The following is a 22,833-nucleotide window of genomic DNA, read 5'->3' on the forward strand; positions in this document are numbered from 1 at the left end:
CTTGAGTTTCAATAGAAAACAGCAGGTTCACTAATGGAAACAAGCAAGAAAAAAAGAAAATGCTGAAGATAACCCAGGAAGAAATCTCTACCAAACTGTATATAGCTGAGATAGTTTAATGTAATACTTCATATTATATAGTGCAAAAACAAAAGGGACTAGAAGTTAGCCTTCTGATCGTGTTGTAAAAATATCTAATCAAACACAAAAAAAATACTTTTGATTAATACAGAGAAGAGCACATTAATCACATATTAAAAGAACACATGAAAGTAGAGTTCACTTACACTGCATTTCATTCTTATTGTGACTGCAACAATTTACTAGTCACTTCAAAGTAAAGAACATTAATTCTATCTCCATTTAGTATTTCCAAAGCCTTCTATGTGTGTGGCAACATGTAAATCTTCCTGAACTAAACATGAAACCCTAGTATGACATCTACCCAGGGGAAATAAAATCTTATGCAGAGACAACACAGTTTACATCTCCAAATAACAACATACAGATGTTATAAGGATCTAAACTTCAACCGAGAGCAAGCGGTCCGTTAGAAACTTTTGTCTTAAAAGGATATTTGAAAATGCATTTCTCTCCTTCATAGTAAACTTGAGGGAATTTGTCAGATTCAGTAAATTTATTTTCAATGGTCTATACATAACATGGTCTCAATTTCAACACAAGTATGAACATTAAAAATATTAACCACCCATAAAGGAAATGAAGGTGAGAGGTTTTCCAAACGGTTTCAGAAACAGCACTATATTTCACAATCATTTAATTTAGATTTCCTTAACAGATCAGAACATGCTCAAAGTGAAATAAAACCACGTTCCAGTCCATTTATTTTGAGATGGTCCCTTCTCCCTGATGACTTTGAGAGCTAAATATCAGGTTTCCAAGGCTACCCAGCATGGCTGCTAATCATAGCTTTTGTTGGACATCCATTGAGCTCAATTTAAATGTCTCGGAGGCTATAAAACAGAAAATTGCAAGATTAAATCTGTACAGGCACCGCAAAGGGAAGTAAACTAGATTAAAAACTGACCTTGCACCGCAATGGTTAAAGATTAGCACTGCTCATTTCTGTAGCCTTAGGATAAATAAGAAATATAGGTGTCTTTGTTGTCTGCAAGAAGTACTCTTTTACAATATTTCACATCTTACATCCAAAACCAGTTTATTTATAAAGACATGTTTTCAAAGCAAGGTAAGTGAAAGACTCCTTTCATGTCCTAAGAGGGCACCAGTATAATCCAAAACAGCTGGGTAATTTGACTATATAAAACTGTATAGACGCCCCAAATGCAAAGGAAGTGACCTAATGCAGGACCATACTCTTCTACAGACCCATATCAATACACGTTCATCTCAAGGCAGCAGTGTTGATACCAAACTATTCACAAGTCTGTTAGCATTAAAATGTCAAACACATGTACATCAGGAATCACATTTTCCTCAATTTTCAGTCAAACAGTCCTGATGATCAAAGCTAGGGGGCCCTGGGATAGAAAATGAGCTAAACTTTTTACCTTAAAACAGAAAAGAGCAAACTTTTCATCCAGAGGTATTTCTTCACATCCCGGGGGGGGGGGTAAACAATTACCTCCAAACGTCTACTTTCCATTTTTTTTTTGCTGCATTCGTTTAACTAAACTTAAAATAGTAGCAGCAAGGTGCAGCATAAAAGATGACACTGAAATTACTCAAACCACAGCTTCATTTGTTAATGGACACACCATGTTACTTAAAACATCTTATTTTACAGGATAGATTATTTTAATTTTCATATCCAAATAAAACATTAGTCCGTCCTATGCATGAGGAGTAAGCTGTGGTTCATATAGCCTGGTTTCTAAGATTAATAAAATGAAGAAAAATCTATAATCTTTTTTTTCCAGTTAAAAAGTTTTTTTTTTCATGGAGAAGGGACTAACCTTTAACCAAGGTTTGAAATTTGTGACTACATGTTTGCTTCTGACTACTGTAAAGAAATCATTCAATAATTTGATCTTTAAGATTTAACTATAAAACTTTGTCAAAAGTTGTGTATACAAGTAAATGAGAGTTTGGCAGATTTACTCAAATGTTTGTGTTTTTAAAAGAGGAAAAGTGCTTTAAGCATTTAACTTGGCTTGTTTTAAGTCTGATTAAAAGATTTATTTAAGGCAAGTATCCTCCTGCTTTGTGTGACATTTTCTTGAAACGTTGCGCACATTTATCAGAAAAGAAAACAAACATTGTTTTGGTGTACATCTCATCTTCAAAGGCCTTTCTAAAACACGTTTCGGTAGTTTAAGAAAAATTCAAAATTCCTACAGCATTTATGGATAGTATTAATGCTTCAAAAAAATAAATACTCGTGATGGATTTTAACCGAGATGTCATACAGGCTCAGCTGTTCTCAAGTGCATCTCTTCCTTAAATTCAATGTAAACTTTCATGTCTATCAGTCTCTATCATAAATCAGAGTGCCAGTGATTTATGTGCTACACACAGAGAAAGCTAACCACATCAAAACTGGGACAAGATCAGGTGTTTTCAATCCACCAAAGATGCATTTCATATGTGCTACAAAACCCCCAATCATATCGCTGTGGACATAGTCAAAGAACCAACAGTGATTATCAGAGAATTACACAGCAAAAATTAAACTGAATGTAAAGATCTTAGGTCACTAGGAGAATCTAACAGATGCAGCAAGATGGACTTTCAGCACATTGAAAATTAAAAATACCCAGGGTTATGTAGTTCATTATGTAAGGACATAGGGAATATTTACCAATAAATAGTTATATTTCACATTGAGTTTTTATATGAAAACTTAAAGTACAATTTAAAACTTATTCCTTAGACATTTTAAATGTACTTTCCTTAGATACTGTACATTTTAAGATTTTGTCATTTTGTGCATATCTGAGCACATCATAAATGCCAACTAATAAAATCAGAAACTGAAAATAGCCTGCTCACGTCTAATGAGTCACCACAGAAACATCAGGTTTTAAATCACATACCATTTATAGACATTTTCACATTAATTACAAGCCCATGGATTACTGAATCTTAATCAAATCACTGGACTATATACATGATAATGTTTGGAAACTTTTCTACTCTGTCATATCTATTTCAACATGATGAAAAAAGCTAATAACACCCAAGGAAGCTAGTTTGGCATGTCCAAAATAACAAAAAATAACCATTTAAAAAATAATTAAACCTTAATTAATTTTCCTTTTCCAAAATATCCACATCACTAGCAAGTAACACTAAACATTGCTAAAACATTTGTGTATGGAAGCACACAATGACTGGGATTCTTCACACTGCATTTTCTTTAAAAAAAAACTTATTTTAGCTAATTAAAATCCTGTGGTTACACAGAGACACTGATTTTCAAAACATTACAAAGAGCCTGAAACCACAGCTTGCCATTTAGCCAAGAGATGAGAGGTTGCCAGACAATAAAAGGCAGGCAGGCAACAGACCTTATCTACCTGCATTGCTTTACTAACCAACCAAATGGCTGCCACTGAAAACAAAACATTGAAAGAATCCTTCAATGTTAGATGACCTCTCTCTCCTGCTCTTCCATTCTCTAGAATGTCCAGAAATGTTTTTTTCCACAAAAAAACTGAAGAAAACAAATCTGCTTTCAAAAAGGACTTTTTTAAAAGTAAATTTTAGGTTTGGCCATTTTCTTTTGCAATGTCAAAATGATCTTGACAGGACTCTTCCAAATTGATCTTTTTCTAAAGAAAACTTAAATAGGCATAAACTGTTGTATATGCTGCATTGGCCTACAATATGGTCACATTATTTAAAAAAAATAGGACAACCTAAAACAATTCAGAATGATGTGTGCCAATTTCACAAAACACTAAGAAGCAGACATTGCAGATTCTCACACAAATGCATTGCAGGAGACTCAGTTGTTCAATAAACAGTACTATAGGGACAGATGCTTTTTCTTAAAAAAACTGTTTCATGTTAAACCCCTTTTACTGTTTTAAGTGAGAACTCACTCTGAGTAACTTCCCTTTTCAAGTTTCTTCTCTTCAGGAAAATAATCCTCTCAAATAAAGATAACAGCAGTATTAAATCAATTTCTAGCAGTATATATTCTTTTGCAAAGGCAGTGATCATTTAACTTCTTTTATGATAAATGGTAATGAGAAATCTGGCAGTCTACTACGCAGATATCAGACACTGCACTTTCACAATTATTTCAACCAGCACAGATAATAAAACACAGTATATTCTTGACAAAAATAATTTATCATTATTACTCTGTGAAAACAGGCTGACTGCAGATGTACAATAAAATTACATCGTGTGTGGTACTGTATATAAAACCACGCAGCAGTCGATTTTCAACTTGTAAAATGCTTGAAATCATTTCGTCTCCACATGCCAAACCGTGTTAGATTTTTGCGGTGCCTGTAGAAGCGCTAAATCCATAAATCAAAAAGGATAGTTCTTAGGAGACCGGAATAAAATGACGTAATTTGTTCCTCTCTACCTCACTTGATTCTTTAAGATCTCTAAATACCGAACATGATTAACAATGAAATATCTAAAATTTTAAATATTTTCAATGCATCTTTTTTAAAGATTATTTTTAAGTTAGTTGCTGCAAATTCGTAATCAGCTTTATTATGCTGTTGTCGTACAGTATACTGGATTTTAACTAAACGTAATTAATCGTATACTGTAACTAGTATTGGAAGGATCAAAATGTTACTGTATACGTGCTTTATAAAAAAAGTTAAGTTCGCTTCAAATAGAAGAAAAAAAAGTCGTGAATATACAGTACAGCATTTCTTTTAAAGTATTAAACACTACTTCCCTGTATTAGTTCAAGCGAAAACTAAAATATACCACCTGACGTTTTCCTATGATAACAGCAGACAAAAAACGTTACAAACAGTAAAAAGGGTCTATTGACGTGATCTGAAAAGCTAGAAGCTGTGTTACAATAACAAATACAAGAGTTAGTGTAGTGCCATCGGGCTCAGATTCGCAGTGCTATTGTGCTCTCTGGGAAGGTCGGATTCAGATGACAACTTTCTACATCATCTAGTTTAACATATGTGTTAAGTGGTATTTGTACATATCACCACGATCTAAACAGATTGGAGCACAAGCTCCTCTTAATTAAAATAAATTTTACTTCCTTAATGAGCACTCTTTAAACAAATAATTGTGTAACCCAAAGTTTAGAGAACTACAAATTAACAAAAGGTTTAACTGTAATGATTACTAAGTATATACTGTACATATGAACACAAAAGAAAAATGTGGTGACAGGAGTTACAATACATAAATTGCCGATTTATTAGACTAAAAAAACTTCGACTACTCAAATTAAATTGTCATGGGGCTATATATTTCACATACAAGTAACTTGTGAAAGGTGCCATGGTCAGTGAAATTACGAAATAACATTTTAAAAGTAACTCTGAGACGGTCGTTGAAATTAGTTGATAGGACCAAAGGCAAATGCGAATTTTGGTTTGGAATTACAAACCTGAAAAAAAACTTCAAACACAGCTCTTCAGCAACTGCCATACACAGAAAAATGCTGTATTTTATTAACACGCTCCTTCTCGGCCATCACCGCGTATTAAGTTTTAAAAAGACGCACAGAAAGCAAAAATGAATCACAAGTGAGCGACCTGCACAATGCAGCTCAACCTTACAACTGTTCTCAATAAATAGAGAATGTTTCCTTGCAATCTGAGTCGCGTGTAATTACAATATGACAGGATCTCTCTAAGGCACTGACTTTGGCATTTTTCCCAGGACTTGTCACGTCAAGGAAAACTCAAAAACACAAGCAGCTACATAAAAAAATAATCCCAAACCAACAAATATTTAGCGGATGCCTTCCAACCTTGCCAAACGAATACTCAGCCGGTATGACGTCCAATTTACAACCGCCCCCCTCCCAACTCCGTCCCTCACATACAGTATACTTGTATACAGTAGTGTACGTTTCAGTACACAGTTCTTAACAACAATGTCACGCCACACCTAGCAACATCCGTTCCAGTACCAGATTAGGGTCCCCCAAGGCTGCGTACAAAGCTATTATATATGGCATAACATTTGTCTGACTGACTGCATCACAGCTTGCACCCTTAAATCAGTAGGCTGTATTTCTTTTGTTGCATTTCTGACTGAAAACTGGTCAGTTGCAGGCTATCGTAGTCTACTCTAATTTTGGGATTATCGTACGTAAACACAGTAAAGTAATTCCAGTTTCACAGCAGAAAGTTCTAGTTTTAAAAGACGGATTAAAAAACAGCAGTTTTACCCCCAGTTGAACCTTTCGCAACAAAATATCGCAGTTACTACAAATTGTTCCATATTTAAGCAGGATGGATGTTACAACCAGAAAGCAAAAAAATACTAAAAATATATTTTAAACTGAAACGAAAAGTACAAAAGAAAAACTGACAATCGTCAACTTAATAAATATTTTTTCCTAACAGGTGTCTGCTTCTTTTCTTTATAGAAGGTGCTACAAAATTTGTTACGCCGGGAAATGCTCGCATAGCATTTAGGAGTAGCATTTTATAGTAAAAAAACGTCCTACACAAACACTTAGTTATATCAAATAGTATAACCAAAGTTTTTATCTGTACTTCATGCTAACGAGACTTTGCTCCAAATTACCTTAGAAGTCGGTAAAACGGATCACTTCAAATAATACCTTGCGCGTGAATTTTCTATCTCCTTTCCGAAACCATTCTGAATGTTACAACACAGCTTCCAGGATAAAACCAACAAATCGAGGGCTTAAATGCGTAACTATCTCTTAAATCGACTAGATCATTTGTACACAAATCAAGGCGAAAACAGTTCAAACACAAGTAAGAAAACAAAAGACATCGATTTGATTTGATCATTGAGCTAAACAGATAATCCAGTGGACCAAGCTGAAGTCAATTTCATTGTAGATGCAGATAAATGCACATCAACATCACAAACAAAGCCAACCAAACAACACCATATTTTAGCTAATCGATATTCTTAACCATATAGAACCAGGGACGTTCTTGTTCAGTTATCGTAGTAGAAGGCGAAAAGGAACACCATTGCTGTTTAATAGTTTACTCCCACTAAACAATATTGCCCCGATCTGCCATTAGTACTGCTACTTAATACTCTACAACCACAAAACATACGCAGTACACATTTATACCTGTACCTCAATATTTATATTATCTCGACCTCACACCTGCGAAGCGGCGTCCTTACCTCTTTTTGGTCTTGGGAAGCTTTCATGTAGGTGAAAAACTACTTTTTCCACAAAGTGCTGAATGTTGCTGTGCTCGGGTCCTCTGACGAACACCATCCAATCATGCGTAAAACCCTCCACGGTAGGTTTCTTTCTGACCTGGGCACGGTGTCCAAGCTCTAGCTTCACCTGAACTGCGCCCTACAACATTCGAATACAACGACAGAAGTCAACTTTACCATGGCTGCAATCGGCACGGCCTGACTAGGACAATTTAGAAAGAGAACGATACGAATCGTAAGATAAAATGAATACGCGTACTTACAAATAGGTACAGCCTACTGCACAACTACACGTGAAATCATGAAAACGCGCAGAAGGGAACGCCACAAAAAGATAAAACTATTGCAATGCAGTGATTCCCGAGCAAATAAATATTAAAATTAGCAGTAGTCCCAATAATAATAATGCACATCATATCACACATCATATGTAATATAATATGAAAAGGAACTGTTTCACCAAAACCTGTTAAGACAATTTACTAAATCAGCATCAGCATTCAGATTCTTATATCGTTCTTATAACTAACCCACCTATCATAATGCATGACATTTTTTTGAAGCAAATATCCTAGTTCTTGCAGCAACACTTACGTTATTTTTAAAACTTTGATTAAAAAAAATACCAGCCTACCACTACTTTTTTCGCAGACATGCTCTAATGCGTGAGAAATGCAGCATTCTAGACGCGCCTCTCAGCTTAACTAGTTGTACTGTACTTGTATAGAAATATGGCTGGAAATCTGCAGCACAAATAGGCTGAACAGTATCACCTTCTTAAAGCAAAACCGATATCGTACAATTTCACCAAGCATACAAGCACTAACCACCGGATACTCACCGAGCTGGCCATGCTTGAGGCCGCGCGTTAGTGCTATTTCATGGAGAATTTGGTTTAAATGAAAAGACAGAAGAGAGCAGAAGGTTGATGGCGGACATGGTCTCTTAATTGAACTCAGCCCGAGTTTCAAAGGCTGAGGAGTGAAGCAAGACGCATGCGCTGTTTCTGTGCACTGACAAGAGAGTCGCAGACATAACACAAAAAGGCGAACCAATGAAACGTGGTAAATGAACAGACAGCCAATGTCATGCAGCACCTAACTTACCCACCTAAAAAGCCCAGACACTAGAAAGATTTAACTAGCTTGGAAAGCAAAAGAACGACCTATAATTGTGCTATTACACTACCAACCAATTACAATAACAAGTAACTCAATTTAATTCGGTTATCGATCATGTGTTGTATCCGGTTTTATCACTAAAAAACTGCAACTTGTCGAATATGTAACAGATAATCTGAAAATAAATACATTATTGTGCACTTTTTGCCACCTTGACAGTCAATGAAGCGGTTTTTAAGAAAAGCGTACAGTAACTGCATTTGAAATCAAAGAATAGCTAAAAGGAGGCAAATTTAGAATTAATGGAGCAACTAAGCGTTTTGGCAGGGTGACTGTACCCAAGACCGAAGTACAGAAGTGTTTGTAACTTTACACTAGAATGAATAAAGCTTATGAAAACTCCACAGCCTTATAAGTGTTTGTTAAAATTATAACATGTAATGGCTTTTATTTATGTCGAACACGTTTACATAAATATTATGTTGTGGATAATTTGAATCTAATGCATGTATGAAAATATAGTGTTTGTGATTTTTTAAAAGAATAATTTAACGTTTGACTACTGTGCATTAACTACAATCGCAGCTGAATTATATCTCCCCAGAATTTGGGAGGGATAGCATCACCCTTGCAGTGATGCTGCATTTTCTTGTCTTAATTCAGCTCCGAGGTTTGGACTTAATGTAACCGCGCTAAGGTGCGCCACTGGAATTATATGTACTGTATTTCATAGTAAGCATTTGAAAGGCGAAACAAGAGTTTTGCGGAATCGTAACAAACGAACAGAAGACTATATTCACATTAAATTATATGTTTTACTTTTATTGGTCACCATAGTAAAGAACGTGGCATGTGTATCTTAAAAATGGTCGAGTTACTCTTAAATAGTTTCGGAATTACATAGATTTAAATTGTATGCGTATGGAAAAGGAAAAGGTTTACGGTGGTCTCGGCTTGAATACGATCTAATTAATACACATCAGTACTCGGTACTCGGACTCGGTAACGTTTTAGATCCATCAAAAATTATTCTAGAGAAGTTAAATAATGTGTCCATGGAGTGCGTTGTTTGATAACACAGGTGAGAACAAACTACAAATATATTCAGGTCAGTACTTCACAGCGACCGACTTGGTATTCACCAACTTTGAAAAATGTGTAATAATACACATCAAATAGCAAGAGGAAGCAGTAAAAATACCTATTATAAGGAACGCTATAGACTGGTATACAGTACTGTATTTACTGTACAGTGTAAGGAGATTAAAGAGAAAAGTTGATGTGATCTTATATAATGAGCAAAACATTGTTCATCATCATCAAATATCTAAAAAGCAGATTTTCACCGGATCGTCTCTGAGTAACGAAAACGTAGGATAGGCAACCAATACGTTAATAACACAAAAAGAAAACATAAAACCAGCCCCGCATGTCTGGCAGAACATTTAACGGAAAAGGTGTGTCTAAAATACGGTTTAAGTTTTACTAATGTAAAACAAATCAATCGCAATAAAAGTATCCATTATTTACAGCTGCTTGTACTTTTGAGGTTCGCGGTGACTCGGGCAGACCCAGGGCGCAAAGTAGGATTACACTCTGGAATAGTCAACAGTTTAACACTCTTGGACTGCATCTCTCTTACTTTCCTCAAAGAGCGAGATGGAGGAAAGCTTCGTACAATATTCAAACAACTGTGCGTGATGAATTTTGATAGACCAAATAAGACAAAGATACTGTGTTGTTTATTAGTGCTGAAGGTTGTTTGCGTGTACTGTACATTGAATTTTTGCTGAAGAAGAAAGCAGTGAGTCACTGTGACCACGAGGGGGAGAAATACTATGTTATTGCTTACGCACGCTGACGAAGCCAACTCTCCCGGCCAACCCTGCGAATATAAACGGCCACATTCAACGTCTCACAGACAGCCAGGTTGCAACAAATTGGAGAAACAAAAAAATAAAAATAGAAGTAAACAACAATCACTAATACCATAACACAGAAGTAAACCTGTTCAGTCCATTTCTACCCCAGAGGCACCTGCAGCATTATTAGTCTGGTCTTCATTGGTCCTGTCACAGAAATAAGTAACTCAGAGGCCTTTGGGGGCATCACAATGCCTCCACGTAGCGCTGAGAATCCCCGTTGGCTTCAAATAATACTACTAACTAGCACACAAAATACAGAGTCCATGAGGCATGCAGCTCTCAAGGTGTACATGTGGACCTAGGAGCCCTTCTGCACTCCGCAAACGTCGCAAGTCCAGCGGTACTCTACCCTAGTAAAGGTGAAGCTTACATTGCCACAGGGTTTGGGTTTCCAAAGTGTTCAGTTACTGACTATCAATGTCATGCCCTCCACAGCTGGAGGGCACTTGTGCTCTGTCCTGTTCCTAGTTTCCCTTGCTTTCCTTGTACTTCCGGTTTCTTGTGTCTGGGGCTTTATATTTCCAGGTCTCTCCTTCCTCCTCGCTCGGCATTGGGATTGGTAGTCGAGAGGCTCGCCTCACCAGGTCGCCCCACATCTGCTACCTGAGGGCTTATGTCTCACCCCGACTCCACCCGATACCTTGAGCCCGGACGAACCCTCTTGCTCGCTCTGTTCCTACTGCTACACATAGGGTCCTACTACCTCGCCGGTCTCTCCACGGCTAGCCCCCGGCTTCTGTGACAATCAAAGACCACAGATTATCTTCAGAACCAGATGTCAGAGAGTTCTTGGCACCACTAACTGCCACTTTGACTCACTTTCCATCAGTTTCTTCCACCCATCGTACAGAAGCCTTTCTTACAACATCAAGGAACTGCTCAGCTAGTGCTGTAGTGTAATGGCTGCACAGCACCTTGACGCTACAAGAATAGGGTGTCAGCTCCACAAGCACTAGCCTGTGTTCCTCCATCCTCCAGCACACAACTGAACCCACCTTTAGAATAGTCTCTGGCAGCTCCTGTACCTTGCAGACTGTCACAAGTGGGGCACAGCTGGCTTTTTAATGCTCCTCTGGACGTGGACAGTACTGACAGTGGTACTTACCTTCCAGGTTCACAATGAAGAGCTAGTGTGGGAAAGATACAGGCAAAATTGCTATAGTAACTCCACACCTGCCAGGTGCTCTTGCTGCATCGTGCGGTAGCCCTATTCAATAACCAGGCAAAAATATGCCACCACCTGCACCCCATCTGGACTTGTATAAGAAAGAACTCCACTTATTTCCTTGTCACTCACATGGCTGTGAAAGAGAAGAACAAGATCCAGTTATACTCACACAGCAGTTTCTATTAACACTACTTGTAGCAACTCAATGGCAGCAAAAAATGTCCACATACTCAAGAAACAAAGTTATCTATGTTCAGTCTGACTCAGTCCCTATCTAGGTCAGGTTGTGATCCTATGTAGCCATCATATCTAAAAGAATGTGGTCTACATCTATTTGTGAACCATGTAGTAACTCGGCACCTGGGGCTTGTTGTGACTCTTTGCCACCCATGGTGGTTCTTATAGTGCTGCTCCCTGTTCAGTTTTCATCATCTTCAGGGGGAAGATTAAGACCTTGAACAGCTAAGCTGTTCCTGTAATGTTTTTCTTTGTAGGCATTCCTTGATTCCACTGGTCAATGGCACCATCTTGCCACTTATGATGATGGAAGAGGCAGGAAGGTCTAGCTATGCCAGGGCACTTTGCAGCAGATCCAGGCATAGGATACAGGGGACCACAATGTCTGCTATCTAGAAGCAGTGATGCAGATGTAGCAGTCAAGGTAGAGAAGAGTCATATATTCGCTGAGCAGGGAAGCTGTTTGATCCATTAATGTACAAAACTTCTTTTGGACCAGGCCCCAGTTCATCCTCCCAACCTCATGTCTCAGCACAGAAATGGTGGAGATTGTGTTAAACTATGACACCAGTGAACTACATGTGGTGTGTTCCAGCAGAAGGAGAAGTCTACTGGAGATATCGCCCACCCAGCCAGGAAGCCACGTGTTGTAGAAGCAAATGGAAAAAAACAGGGTAGCATTTCTCCTTCTATTCCCCATGTTGGAATTTTTCAGCAGGCTCCTGTCATGCAGTTTGGATTTGGCTATTCTAGCTTCAGTACCAAGATCATCTAGTTTGGCAGGGTTTTATTATTAGGGTTACTATCTTGCTCTTTGGCTGTCTCTCTGGAAGCATGGTGACTGGGATGGCAGATGAGACAAGACATCTCATCTTCAGCATGTTCTGTTATTGAGAGCAATTTGTCGAGAGTGGCACACTTCCCCAGTCTTACATGCTGACTAAATGAATCAGGAGCTTGGTCGCTGAGGGTGGTGGCCAGTTGGTTCACTAGAGGGCATTCTGTCTCCAGGAAGGTCTTATTCACTATGCAGCAAATGTAATCAAAATGTACCTAAAAGTCACCCAGTCTAGCACCAGGTGCTGTGTTTGAGTCATATGAATGCTGAGACATCAAGTTGTGGATGTCAGGTTCTTTAACAAGCAGGCTGTCTCCTTGGCATCCAATGTCTTAGTTTTAATGAAGCTGTAAAACATCACCTTCTACACATCCCATACTCATTAAAGCATCTCAGTTTCTTTCCCTTGGCTTGACAAGGTGGGGACACGTTCCTGCTGTGCACTTGAAGCCATCTTCAAGGTCAGAAAATCAGTCTCCCTTTAAAAGGTTCCAGTCTTGCTTCATCTCCCTTGCACAGGCATGGTGTTGTCCAAGTCTAAAGCACATTTCTAAAGAGAGCCTTCTCTATCACTCCCTCATTGATCTTGCAGAAATGTTGGGGCTCTATGAGCAGGACGTATTTAGAGATGGTGTAGCAGTTCCTGGATACTCCCATAGTTTTTTCAATATGGAGAATTTCATGGAACTACATCCACTAACAGTTTCAGACAACTCAGACAAGATGGAGTTCTTTTTTCTTGTGTCCTTCGTTCGAAAATGGAGGAGTGCAACGTTAGTGTCACATTATATACTGAGTTACTGTTAAGTCTTTTTCAGAACCCAAAAGTTCAATTTTACAGGACTAAATGCAATATTACATCTGGTCATTTTTCAAAAGCTGTGTTCCTACTTGGAAAGTTAATTTTAGTGATCTGTAGTTCTGAGTTGGTATGACGTTTATTGGCAGATTTAATGTCAGAGTTGCTGTTACTTAGTTTACAAATTTCACCTTACAGTAGAAGGATGAAGACCATTCAAGTTGATATTAAGAGAGATAATTAGATGTTTACTTCAAGTTCTTTATATTTTTTTAAATTAGAGTTTTGCAATCACCAATTCTTTATTTTTTATATCTGGGCTCAAAGCTACGAACCCCATGACTGCATACAAGGGAGAATGAGGAGAGAATGAAGAGGTGTAGGCCAATGTTCTTTGTCCTGTCAAACTGAGTAACTTTTAGCTTATCACAGGCCCCACAGCCCTGTTCTGGAGGTTCAGCACCAATTGGAAGAAAGAGACTTCCCTCAAAAACAGCACTGAATGCCTGCAAACACCTGGAAGGCCTCAGAAGAGGCAGAATTATCTAGAATACTATAAGCACTCAAGATTAATAAATCTTCAGGGCCAGATATAGTATACCCTACCGATTGTACTTAATGAAACAAGGGATGTTAGTCAGAAGCAACTGATACAACTGTGCTCATAGAAGGGATCATTACTAGTACTGTAGTGCCCATCCGTACAAAGGGTGACAAAATTGAAATACGTAATTATAGATCAATAAGTCTGCCTTCTGTTTAATGAAAGGTTAAAGAAATAATATTGAAATATTGAAATATGAGACAATATGCAAATATGAGACCCTAGGTCTTAGTCAACATTGATTTAGAAAATGTAGGCTTAATAACCCTTTCATTTTCTAACCACTTCATCCAATTTAGGGTCGTGTAGGAGGTGGAGCCTTATCTTAGCAAGCAAAGGGAACAACCATGATCCTCCCTAGTAGGAGACAAGTCTATCACAAGACACAGACATGGACAGAAACAAGCACACACCAGGGCCAATTATCCTACCAGTATGTCCGTGGATTATGAGAGGAAAGCAGAACACCCACATGAAACCCTCACAAATATGGAGAGAACATACAAACTCCATGCACATTGCAGCCAGAATCGATCCCAGGGCCCTGGCCCTGCGAGGCAGCAATGCTATCCCCTATGCCCCCATGCTGCCCCTTGCTGTACTAACTTGTCAAAATTCTTTTAACAAGCAAAATCAGTGATTGACACACATACAATAAGGCATATTCTGATATTTAAACACTTTTCATCAGAAATTAACTCTCAATTGCAGGCAGTAGGCATTTGAAATGTATATACAGTATTTAGATTGATAACTGGTTAATGGATAGAAAACAGTCCACAGAAAGGGAAAATGCTAAAACTGGAGTGATGAACTTAGTGGAGTACAACAGGGATCTGTACAGGGACCACTGCTCTTCTTAATTTCATTCAAAGATCAAGATTCAGAGAAAGTAAATCAAACAAGATTGTAGAAATACCAAAATAGGAGGATAGCAAACACCGTAGAAGCAGCAAATGTAATTTAAAAAGATTCAGATAAAACTCAAGTTTGGGCACACACCTGGCATTAGGTATTTAGTGTAGAAGAATGCAGAATGTTATATGCAGAGAAAATAAACAAAAACTACAAATAACGTATAAGAAATGCTGAGACTGAAGAGGCTTCTTAATAAAAAGACTTTGAGTTCTTTTTTATTTTTCCTGGTCATTTATATCTTCTAGATTGCGTGGGGAATAAAAAAGGCTTTTGTTAGGAAATACAGAGCCTTACAAAAGTAACTACACAAGTAGTCTGTATTGTAAAAAGGTTTTGACAAATATATACACTTTTTAGTACTACACTCTTATTTAGAAGGCATATAATAACATTTAAAAATGATATCCCCTCTGCCACCTCAAACATCCTGGCTATGCCACTGCAGTGATAACATATTGTGATGAATTACAAATGATACACACACATTTTTAGAAATGAATATTTTTTGTTAAAAGTTTAATGCTCAATCTGGACATGTTTATGTGGGGAAAATAGCTAATCATCAGCAAAAACTATCTATATCTATAGATATATATACAGTAGATAACTATATCACATTAAAATTGTACAAAGCACTCCGAAGAACATTACAGAAAAGAAAGTAAATGTTGGTAAAATAAGTCCTCTTGTGTATGTGATAAATTACATTTTGGGTTCAGAATTATTATCACATTTTATTTTAAATTCATAATTATTATTGATTTAAAGTTATTCATATTTTGTTAACATCACTATATTAGAAAAAGATTTTGTGACTCAGGAGTCAGTTCGAAGAAGAGCAACCAGATACCTCCTGCAGCTTAACGGAATGTCCGACACTGACAGTCTAGAAGAACTGAACCTTTTTAGTCTCAAACAAAGACGACTAGTAGGGGACCTGATCCAAGTATTCAAAATCCTCAAAGGAATTCACAAAGTCAGCCTGGTAAATGTCTTCAGTATCAACACTGAAAAATGAACCAGAGGTAAAAAGTGAAATCTATATGAAAGTGTATTTATATCTGAGAACAAGATGCACCTCGGTGAACAGTGGGTTGTGGGAGTATGGAACAAGCTATATAGCCAGGTTGTTGAAGCCAATAACTTTGTCGTTTTTTAAAAAAAAAACAGCTGCATGAAGTTCTAACTACCAAATAGGCTGGATGTGCCAAATGGCCTCCTCATGTTTGTAACCTACCCAGTTTCCTTGTAATAACCAGAAAAAGGAAAGACACTTCATTGATTACTCTTTTGTGTATTGTTAATAGAAGGACAGAGCAGTATTTATCCATGAATAATTATTATGTTTTGAAATGTCAAAACTCCATATCTGTTAGAGCGCTAATCTTACACTAAAATCACAAAATGTTTGATGATCTAATTGCTCTCCCCCTCCAATGGAGAACAGGAAGCACTCCTTTGCCCAGAGGGTTGTGAGAATATGGAACAATATTCAAAGCCAATACCTGTCTTTCAAGAAACAGATGGAGGATTCTTGGATCAATTAACTGGATCAAGCAGGCATGCTGGACCAAATAGCCTCCTGTTGTTTGTAACTTTTTTATGTTCTCCAGAGTCTATTGATAAAATATTTTTACTACATTCTATATTGAGGTGCTCTGGATTATCAATAAGAAATTTAAAAGCAGTTCTTTTTTTACTTTTAATAAATACCAAGAGAAGGCCGACACATCAGCAACCAATTGTGCAACATAAATGTGTAACCCTCACTGAAATGAAATTCCATATATTGGTCCTAAAAGAAATCTGGAAACACCTTTATTTGGCCCCAAATGACTATACTCTTGAAATTCCACCAGTTCAGTGGTGAATACTCGTATGTAGTACCAGACCGATTTCCAAATGCAAACTCGAAAGTCACTTGTAGAGCTTGTCAGTATCCAGCTGGCTATGTCACAGATATGTGGACAAAAGACCTGTAGCCAAGACAGCTGGAGAGCCTGGGAGCCAAGCTAAATTTTGCAGTGAATACGGTCCTGTTTTGCATGCTTACCAGATGTGTTTATTGAAATTTTGTTGAGGATGCTGAGGAAGAGGAAATTTATCTAGAGCAGACTTGGAGTGAGTAAAGCATCCTTTTATCCTTGCAGACAGACACATCAATTTCAATAGACAGTGGAAAGTGCCTCACTGTTTGGACTCTTTGTTATTCATGTTCAAAAACAGGAAACTGATACCCACTGGGGATTTAATTTCAGAAGAGGCAATGAGCCCTATGGCACAGCTTTTGGCAAAGCATTTAGATGGAGAGTTTTTCTATTTCATAGAAACACAGACATATTTGGAAAATTGTTAAATATATGCACCCATGGCTTTTGCATTAATTAAATTAAAGACTTTACTCTTTTATTCTATTTCCAGAAGAAAGAAATTACTGTTTGACATAGATATCTTCAGAGGAAATTTAGTACATGGCACGCATATTATGTCTATTTTGTATCTGCTATTTTGTTGACAATTCTTAACATTTTGATTCTTCATTGTTCTATATAGATTTAGTCTTATACAGTATGAAAATAATTCTTATGAATTACCAGAACATATGAATGGTTGCAAATGAGAGAAATTAAACGTTTTTATAAAACATTCTTTTGTATTCTTATTTTGTTTCTAAAACGATTAATTATGTTCCTTGTTTTGGGAATATGCATTATTTTATTAAAGAGCTTCACGGTGTATAGATATTTATTTTCCCCCCCAGAAATATAGTTAAAATGTCTTATATCTTGCAAGACAGTTTCGGAAGTGACAGAAGAGAGAAGCTGAGGAAATATTGAACAGCTGGACCCATGTACTGTAGTGCATTTAACTTGTTTAATAGCTACAACTTAGTTGAGAGCAATAGAAGGTTTCTTGGAATATTACTATCCTCAGGATTTGAGGAGGAGGTGTAGTGAAGTGTACAAAGAGGTACAAGCCTGAATAATCAAAAGCAATTGTTTTTTATTATTGTAGACCTGCTTAGCGTTATTGCACCTTATTGATGTCCCTCTTACTTTGAAAATACTGTACAGTTGTAAAAATAATAAAGTTCTCATTAGTTCTATTGCAATCTGTCCTGATCATTTCCATTCCCCACTTGAGCACTAGGAATAAGTAAATGTTTGTTCTGTATGCAGTAAAGAGCAGTATGTAAGGAACAATGGGAAAGATTAACAAAGTCAAACTGATCTGAATGCCACAAGATAATGAAAATTGCTTTAAATATTCAGGAACATTTCTGTGTTGTGTTGCAATGTTAGGTTAGCCATTTCAAAGACAGATCTATGGCTAAAAGTGTAGAATAAGATTTATCACCTAAAATCTACATATTTTATTTCTAAATGTATTATAATTATTGGTCAGGGCCTTCCATCTAGTCCAGTCCTGCTTTATTTAATAAAGAGAAAACTGTATTGCTATTCTAATTCACTTTCTGAGATGTAATATTGGTCTAGGTGACCACTGTAGTTGATGTTTACTTCTTCATAGAGTAATCTGTTTTTAAGAATTTATAATGTACAGTGATTTTACCTAGTTCAGGATATATTAAAGTCTTGTTTACTAATGAGCAAGGATATACGCTGTAATAAGTCCACAACTGAGAATATCATAGGTAGGACTCTTATTTTAATAAAATGTAATTGTTCAGAACCTCACTTAGATCATATTCTTAACTTTCATCAGCTAAGAAAAGCAAATATAGTGTGACAATAATGAATCATATTCCTTATTTTTTAATCATGTCCACAGTACACTTACACATTAGAAATGACACCACAGTTTGTATCATTACTGAGGTGTACATGTGACACTTAAGAATATGTCTAGGTCCTACTTTGCATTATGTACAGTAGTTTGTTAGGATCTGAAATAAAACTGGTTTAAAATGTTTCACCCGCAACCAGAAACAAAACGGCCAAAAGACAAGAGATGTGTAAAGACATAAACGGGCGTTTATTTGAACCGGAAGGACTGTAAAGCAATGTAGTTACAATTGAGCTCTACTTTCGAAAAACGAGTTTTGAGCCTTTTGCTACGCCGTAGTTTTTATGAATCTGACAGGTTTTGCAGCGTTGGTGTCTATGAGCTGTAGAACTGCTTATATACCGGTAAGTTTTTCTCTCCTGTTTTGTTAAAATGTTTGACTTTATTGTTGTGTTAAATAAACATTTTAAATAGTCAAAGTGAATATGTGGAAATTTACTTCATTCGATATTTAAAATAATTTATTTTGATCCAGGATAGTTTTCGTTTGAGCTTCAGACTCTGCATCGCAGTACAGAGCACTTTCATAAATATCAAAGTTTTCCAAAAACTTTTGGGTTCAGATATAATGTAAATTAAAGTTAAAAAAATATAGTTTATTCACTCCACAAGGTACACAAGGTTAATCAGGATTTCTTATTAAGAAACGCCGCCAGTACAAATAAGAGGATGCCACACTGGCACTTTGAATACCTCACCACTCTGTAGCTATGTGCACTAGCAAAAATGAGCTGAATGTGGCTCTCTAGGTCAGAATTACTAATGTTTTAAAAAGCTGGAGGATATTTACTATCTGAGTATACAGTATGTAATCATTAGCAGGTACAGTATTTTGGCGTTTTTCTCGGGTTTTGGAGTGTTGGATGAGCTGAGTACAATTAAACGATTAGAACAAGACAAGCAAATCTATTGTAAATTAAGCGGTCACCCACGTTTGACAGGAAATATTTGGTACCGCCACTTTTACTTTAAGAAAGAAAACATTTTCTTAAATATCTTGATTGCTTTCTTGGCATCCAGTATATGTACCGGTTTTATATTCCGTTGTTATCCATTCTTCCATCTTTGCGTGGGCGATGTGAACCAAGGGTGATCAATAAACCATGCTTATTAAAGATTGATAACTTCAGTTTTTTAATGTAATTTTAGAACTGATGTTCACTTATATACTGAGCATGTTTTGGTGTGACTTAAATTGCTTTGTTAATCATTCAGAAAGAACACTGATAGTTAATGATAACACGGCTAGTCAATGATTAAATTAAGTGACTAAAACAAATACATCAGCAACTCAGTGTATTTATTCTAAAATAAGTGTAGAGTCATAAAGTCTAAATGTAAATGTAAAGGTAGCATTCCCTTCTTTGCTCTGACAATGCTAGACACCAAACATGTTCAGGAAAAATGATAAACATTTTTAACATTTTATATTGATTGATGAAATCTATTTGTAGGTTAATGTGTTTCCTCCACCTGATTGATGTAATCTTTTTCTTACATTTTTTCACAGTGAAAAACACTGTAGTGCTGTTTAAGTAGCAGACAACAGTACAAAAAGTGCCTCTGGGCTCAGTAAAGTGAATTTTGCATCAAGCCATCTAAGTGTTCTACACTAATACCATATTGCATAAAACATACACTTCACTATTTTATTGTTAATTGTTTTGTTTTTCCTCTCGTATTTTAATTTTTCTTCAGACTTGTGAATACAGTGAATGCAAGGCAAAATTAACCCATTGTAGGGAGTAAGAAAAAACAGAAATTCTTACCTAGCTTCACACAGGATGTCTTTTCATTTCCGAGGCTGAAGTATGTCTGCTTGCCTGGGACAGTTTCTTCTGTTGTTATCAGTTCATGGGAGGTGTTTTTTCTATCATGTTCCCCTGTCAGTTTCCCAGGACACATTAATCTATGCTGGCAATGTGCCACCTTCAACCTGACAACAGCTGTGTAGTTTATCCTTGTATTTTATTATTCCTACAGCAAAACTTGAGAAGGTAAAAGTCCGAATTACATGCTTCACATGAAACTGAATATGAGAGTTTCTAATAAATAATTGATTAACTTATTAGAAAATTAGAAAAGTAGAGTATCTTGTTAGTCAGTTAGAGGTTAACTTTTGACATACTTTTAATATTTGCTTTAGAAAGTACAGTAAGATCTCAGAGGTCTATGAAATGTGCCAATAAATACACAGAATATCCCTCCAGAAATCAAGGGATGACAACTGTAAACATAAGAACAGTTGCATACTTGAGGAGGCCATTCAGCCAATCTAGAGCACTTAGTGAATAACTAATTGATCTGAGAATCTTATCCAGCCATTTCTTGAGGGAAGCCAAGGTATTACCTTCAACATCATGGCTGGGTAACTTGTTCTCTACCCCCACCACCGCATTGATCACCTTCTAAATGTTAAGGTTTAGGACAAACATCTGTGCATAGAATGGAGTATTACAATAGTAACATTGAGCCAATAAAAGACAGAAATTCTGTATTAACAAATAATTTGAGTAATAATGATACACAATGTGTAATTCCACATTTTCATCCATTGGTCTTGGAAGGATAGCATAATCTCTGGACCAAGCATTCTTGATTAGGACATTTCCTATCCATGATGCTGCACTATCCAGCTTCCACAGAAAACCCTGCCCTGTGTGTCATGGAGTGATAAGAACTGAAGAGGTCTGGGTGTGTGAGACTTATCTGCTATCTGAAACACCCATCTTAGTCCGCTCGAAAGCAGAGTGGGTTAGTATTCTTCCAAGAACCTTGATGTTCTGTTTCTACTGACCCTGCTAATGTGCTGCTCAGCTGGCCCATTGGTTAAAGTGTTTCATTTAAACTTTAAATGCAACACAACACCTATCAAATTGTTGTTTTGTTAATTACAGTAGTTCCATACATTATACACTTTCACTGACTGCTAGCTGATGTCCAGTTATTTTGGATGGTAGCCCAGAAGGACTAAGATCTTGAGTTCTTAAAGACCGTAAAGGAACAATGCTTCTAAAGATACCTAATAACAGTCACTATGCATGAATGCATTCATATTAATAAAAAGAGTAAGACCTAAAAACTGAAATTTTAATGTATACAACAGGATCTTATCATTCATGTTAAGATCCTGTTGTAAACAACATCTACCAGTTTTAGCTGTATCTCAGACAATAGAGTTGAAAAAGATAAATACCTAGAGCTGGTTAGTGTACGTAAGATCAATATGCTCTATTTTCTTACACAATTAGAAGCCCCCTGCTGTTAGGGGTCACTTAATGGTGTTAAAACAAACCTGCTGTCTTGTGCCATATTCTTTATTATAATTTGTCTTGAATGCTAAGGGCAAGAACAGCTTTAAATCACTGGGGGAGGGACTGCAAAAGAAGAAAACTGCACCATAACTACTGTAAGCAATGTATTGTGTGTGGGGAGGGGGTTAAAGTCTGACTTCATGATCCTGGTTTTGGTATTGCAGTTTTATTTCTGTGATGTGTAGTTTATTTGTGTCAGTGAAGAAACAATGTATTTTTATGTTGTTTTTAGAAAGGCTGAATGTTGTTGTTGAAGAGTTTGCATTCACCACGTAATCATGAGTAGTTTTATCATGTGTAAAGAACTTAAACACAGCCATCTGCCCATCCATGTGGGCATTTTTAGCCTCTTTATCCAATTCAGGGTCACAAGCAAGTCAGCGCCTATCCCAGCAAGCAGTGGTGCAAGACGGGATACACCCTGGACAGGACATCAGTCCTTCTTAGGACACACCCAGACACAGACACAAACACACTCACACCAAGGACAGTTTTTCCAGAAGCCTTTTAACCTACTAGTATGTCCCAGAGGAAACTCCCATTGGGGAGAACATACAAACTCCATGCAAATGGCACCCCAGGAATTGAACCCAGGGCCCCAGCACTGCTAGGCATCAATTCTAACCACTGCACCACTATTTCACATGTACTTAAACCCAAATTAACTTTAAAATACTGTAAAATTCTAGTATATGCATGCGTCACAGATCCTATTTTTCCAATTGCCTGTTTTTTGGTAATGTGACAGCTCTTAAAGAGGAAAGTTTTGTAGCAAGGGAAATGTACCCATT

At 36.9% G+C, this 22,833-nt stretch overlaps 2 protein-coding genes across 3 annotated transcripts in view; one reads left to right on the top strand and one right to left on the bottom strand.

The window, feature by feature from the left end:
* Window positions 1-7,445, bottom strand: part of mllt3 (MLLT3 super elongation complex subunit) — a 108,589-nt gene extending 101,144 nt beyond the window's left edge. For both annotated transcript variants that reach the window (XM_088913253.1, XM_088913244.1), the window contains exon 1: window positions 7,270-7,445. In XM_088913253.1, the coding sequence (XP_088769379.1) occupies window positions 7,270-7,366 (97 nt within the window). In that variant the 5' untranslated portion in view covers window positions 7,367-7,445. The remainder of the gene's footprint in view (window positions 1-7,269) is intronic.
* Window positions 7,446-19,000: 11,555 nt separating this feature from the next.
* focad (focadhesin) overlaps window positions 19,001-22,833 on the top strand; it is a 93,731-nt gene continuing 89,898 nt past the window's right edge. Inside the window, exon 1 of the mRNA XM_088913231.1 lies at window positions 19,001-19,072. The gene's annotated coding sequence lies outside the window, so the exon portion shown is untranslated. The remainder of the gene's footprint in view (window positions 19,073-22,833) is intronic.

Source organism: Atractosteus spatula, chromosome 1, assembly GCF_055471065.1.
Source record: "Atractosteus spatula isolate fAtrSpa1 chromosome 1, fAtrSpa1.hap1, whole genome shotgun sequence".
Classification (NCBI taxonomy): Eukaryota; Metazoa; Chordata; class Actinopteri; order Semionotiformes; family Lepisosteidae; genus Atractosteus; species Atractosteus spatula.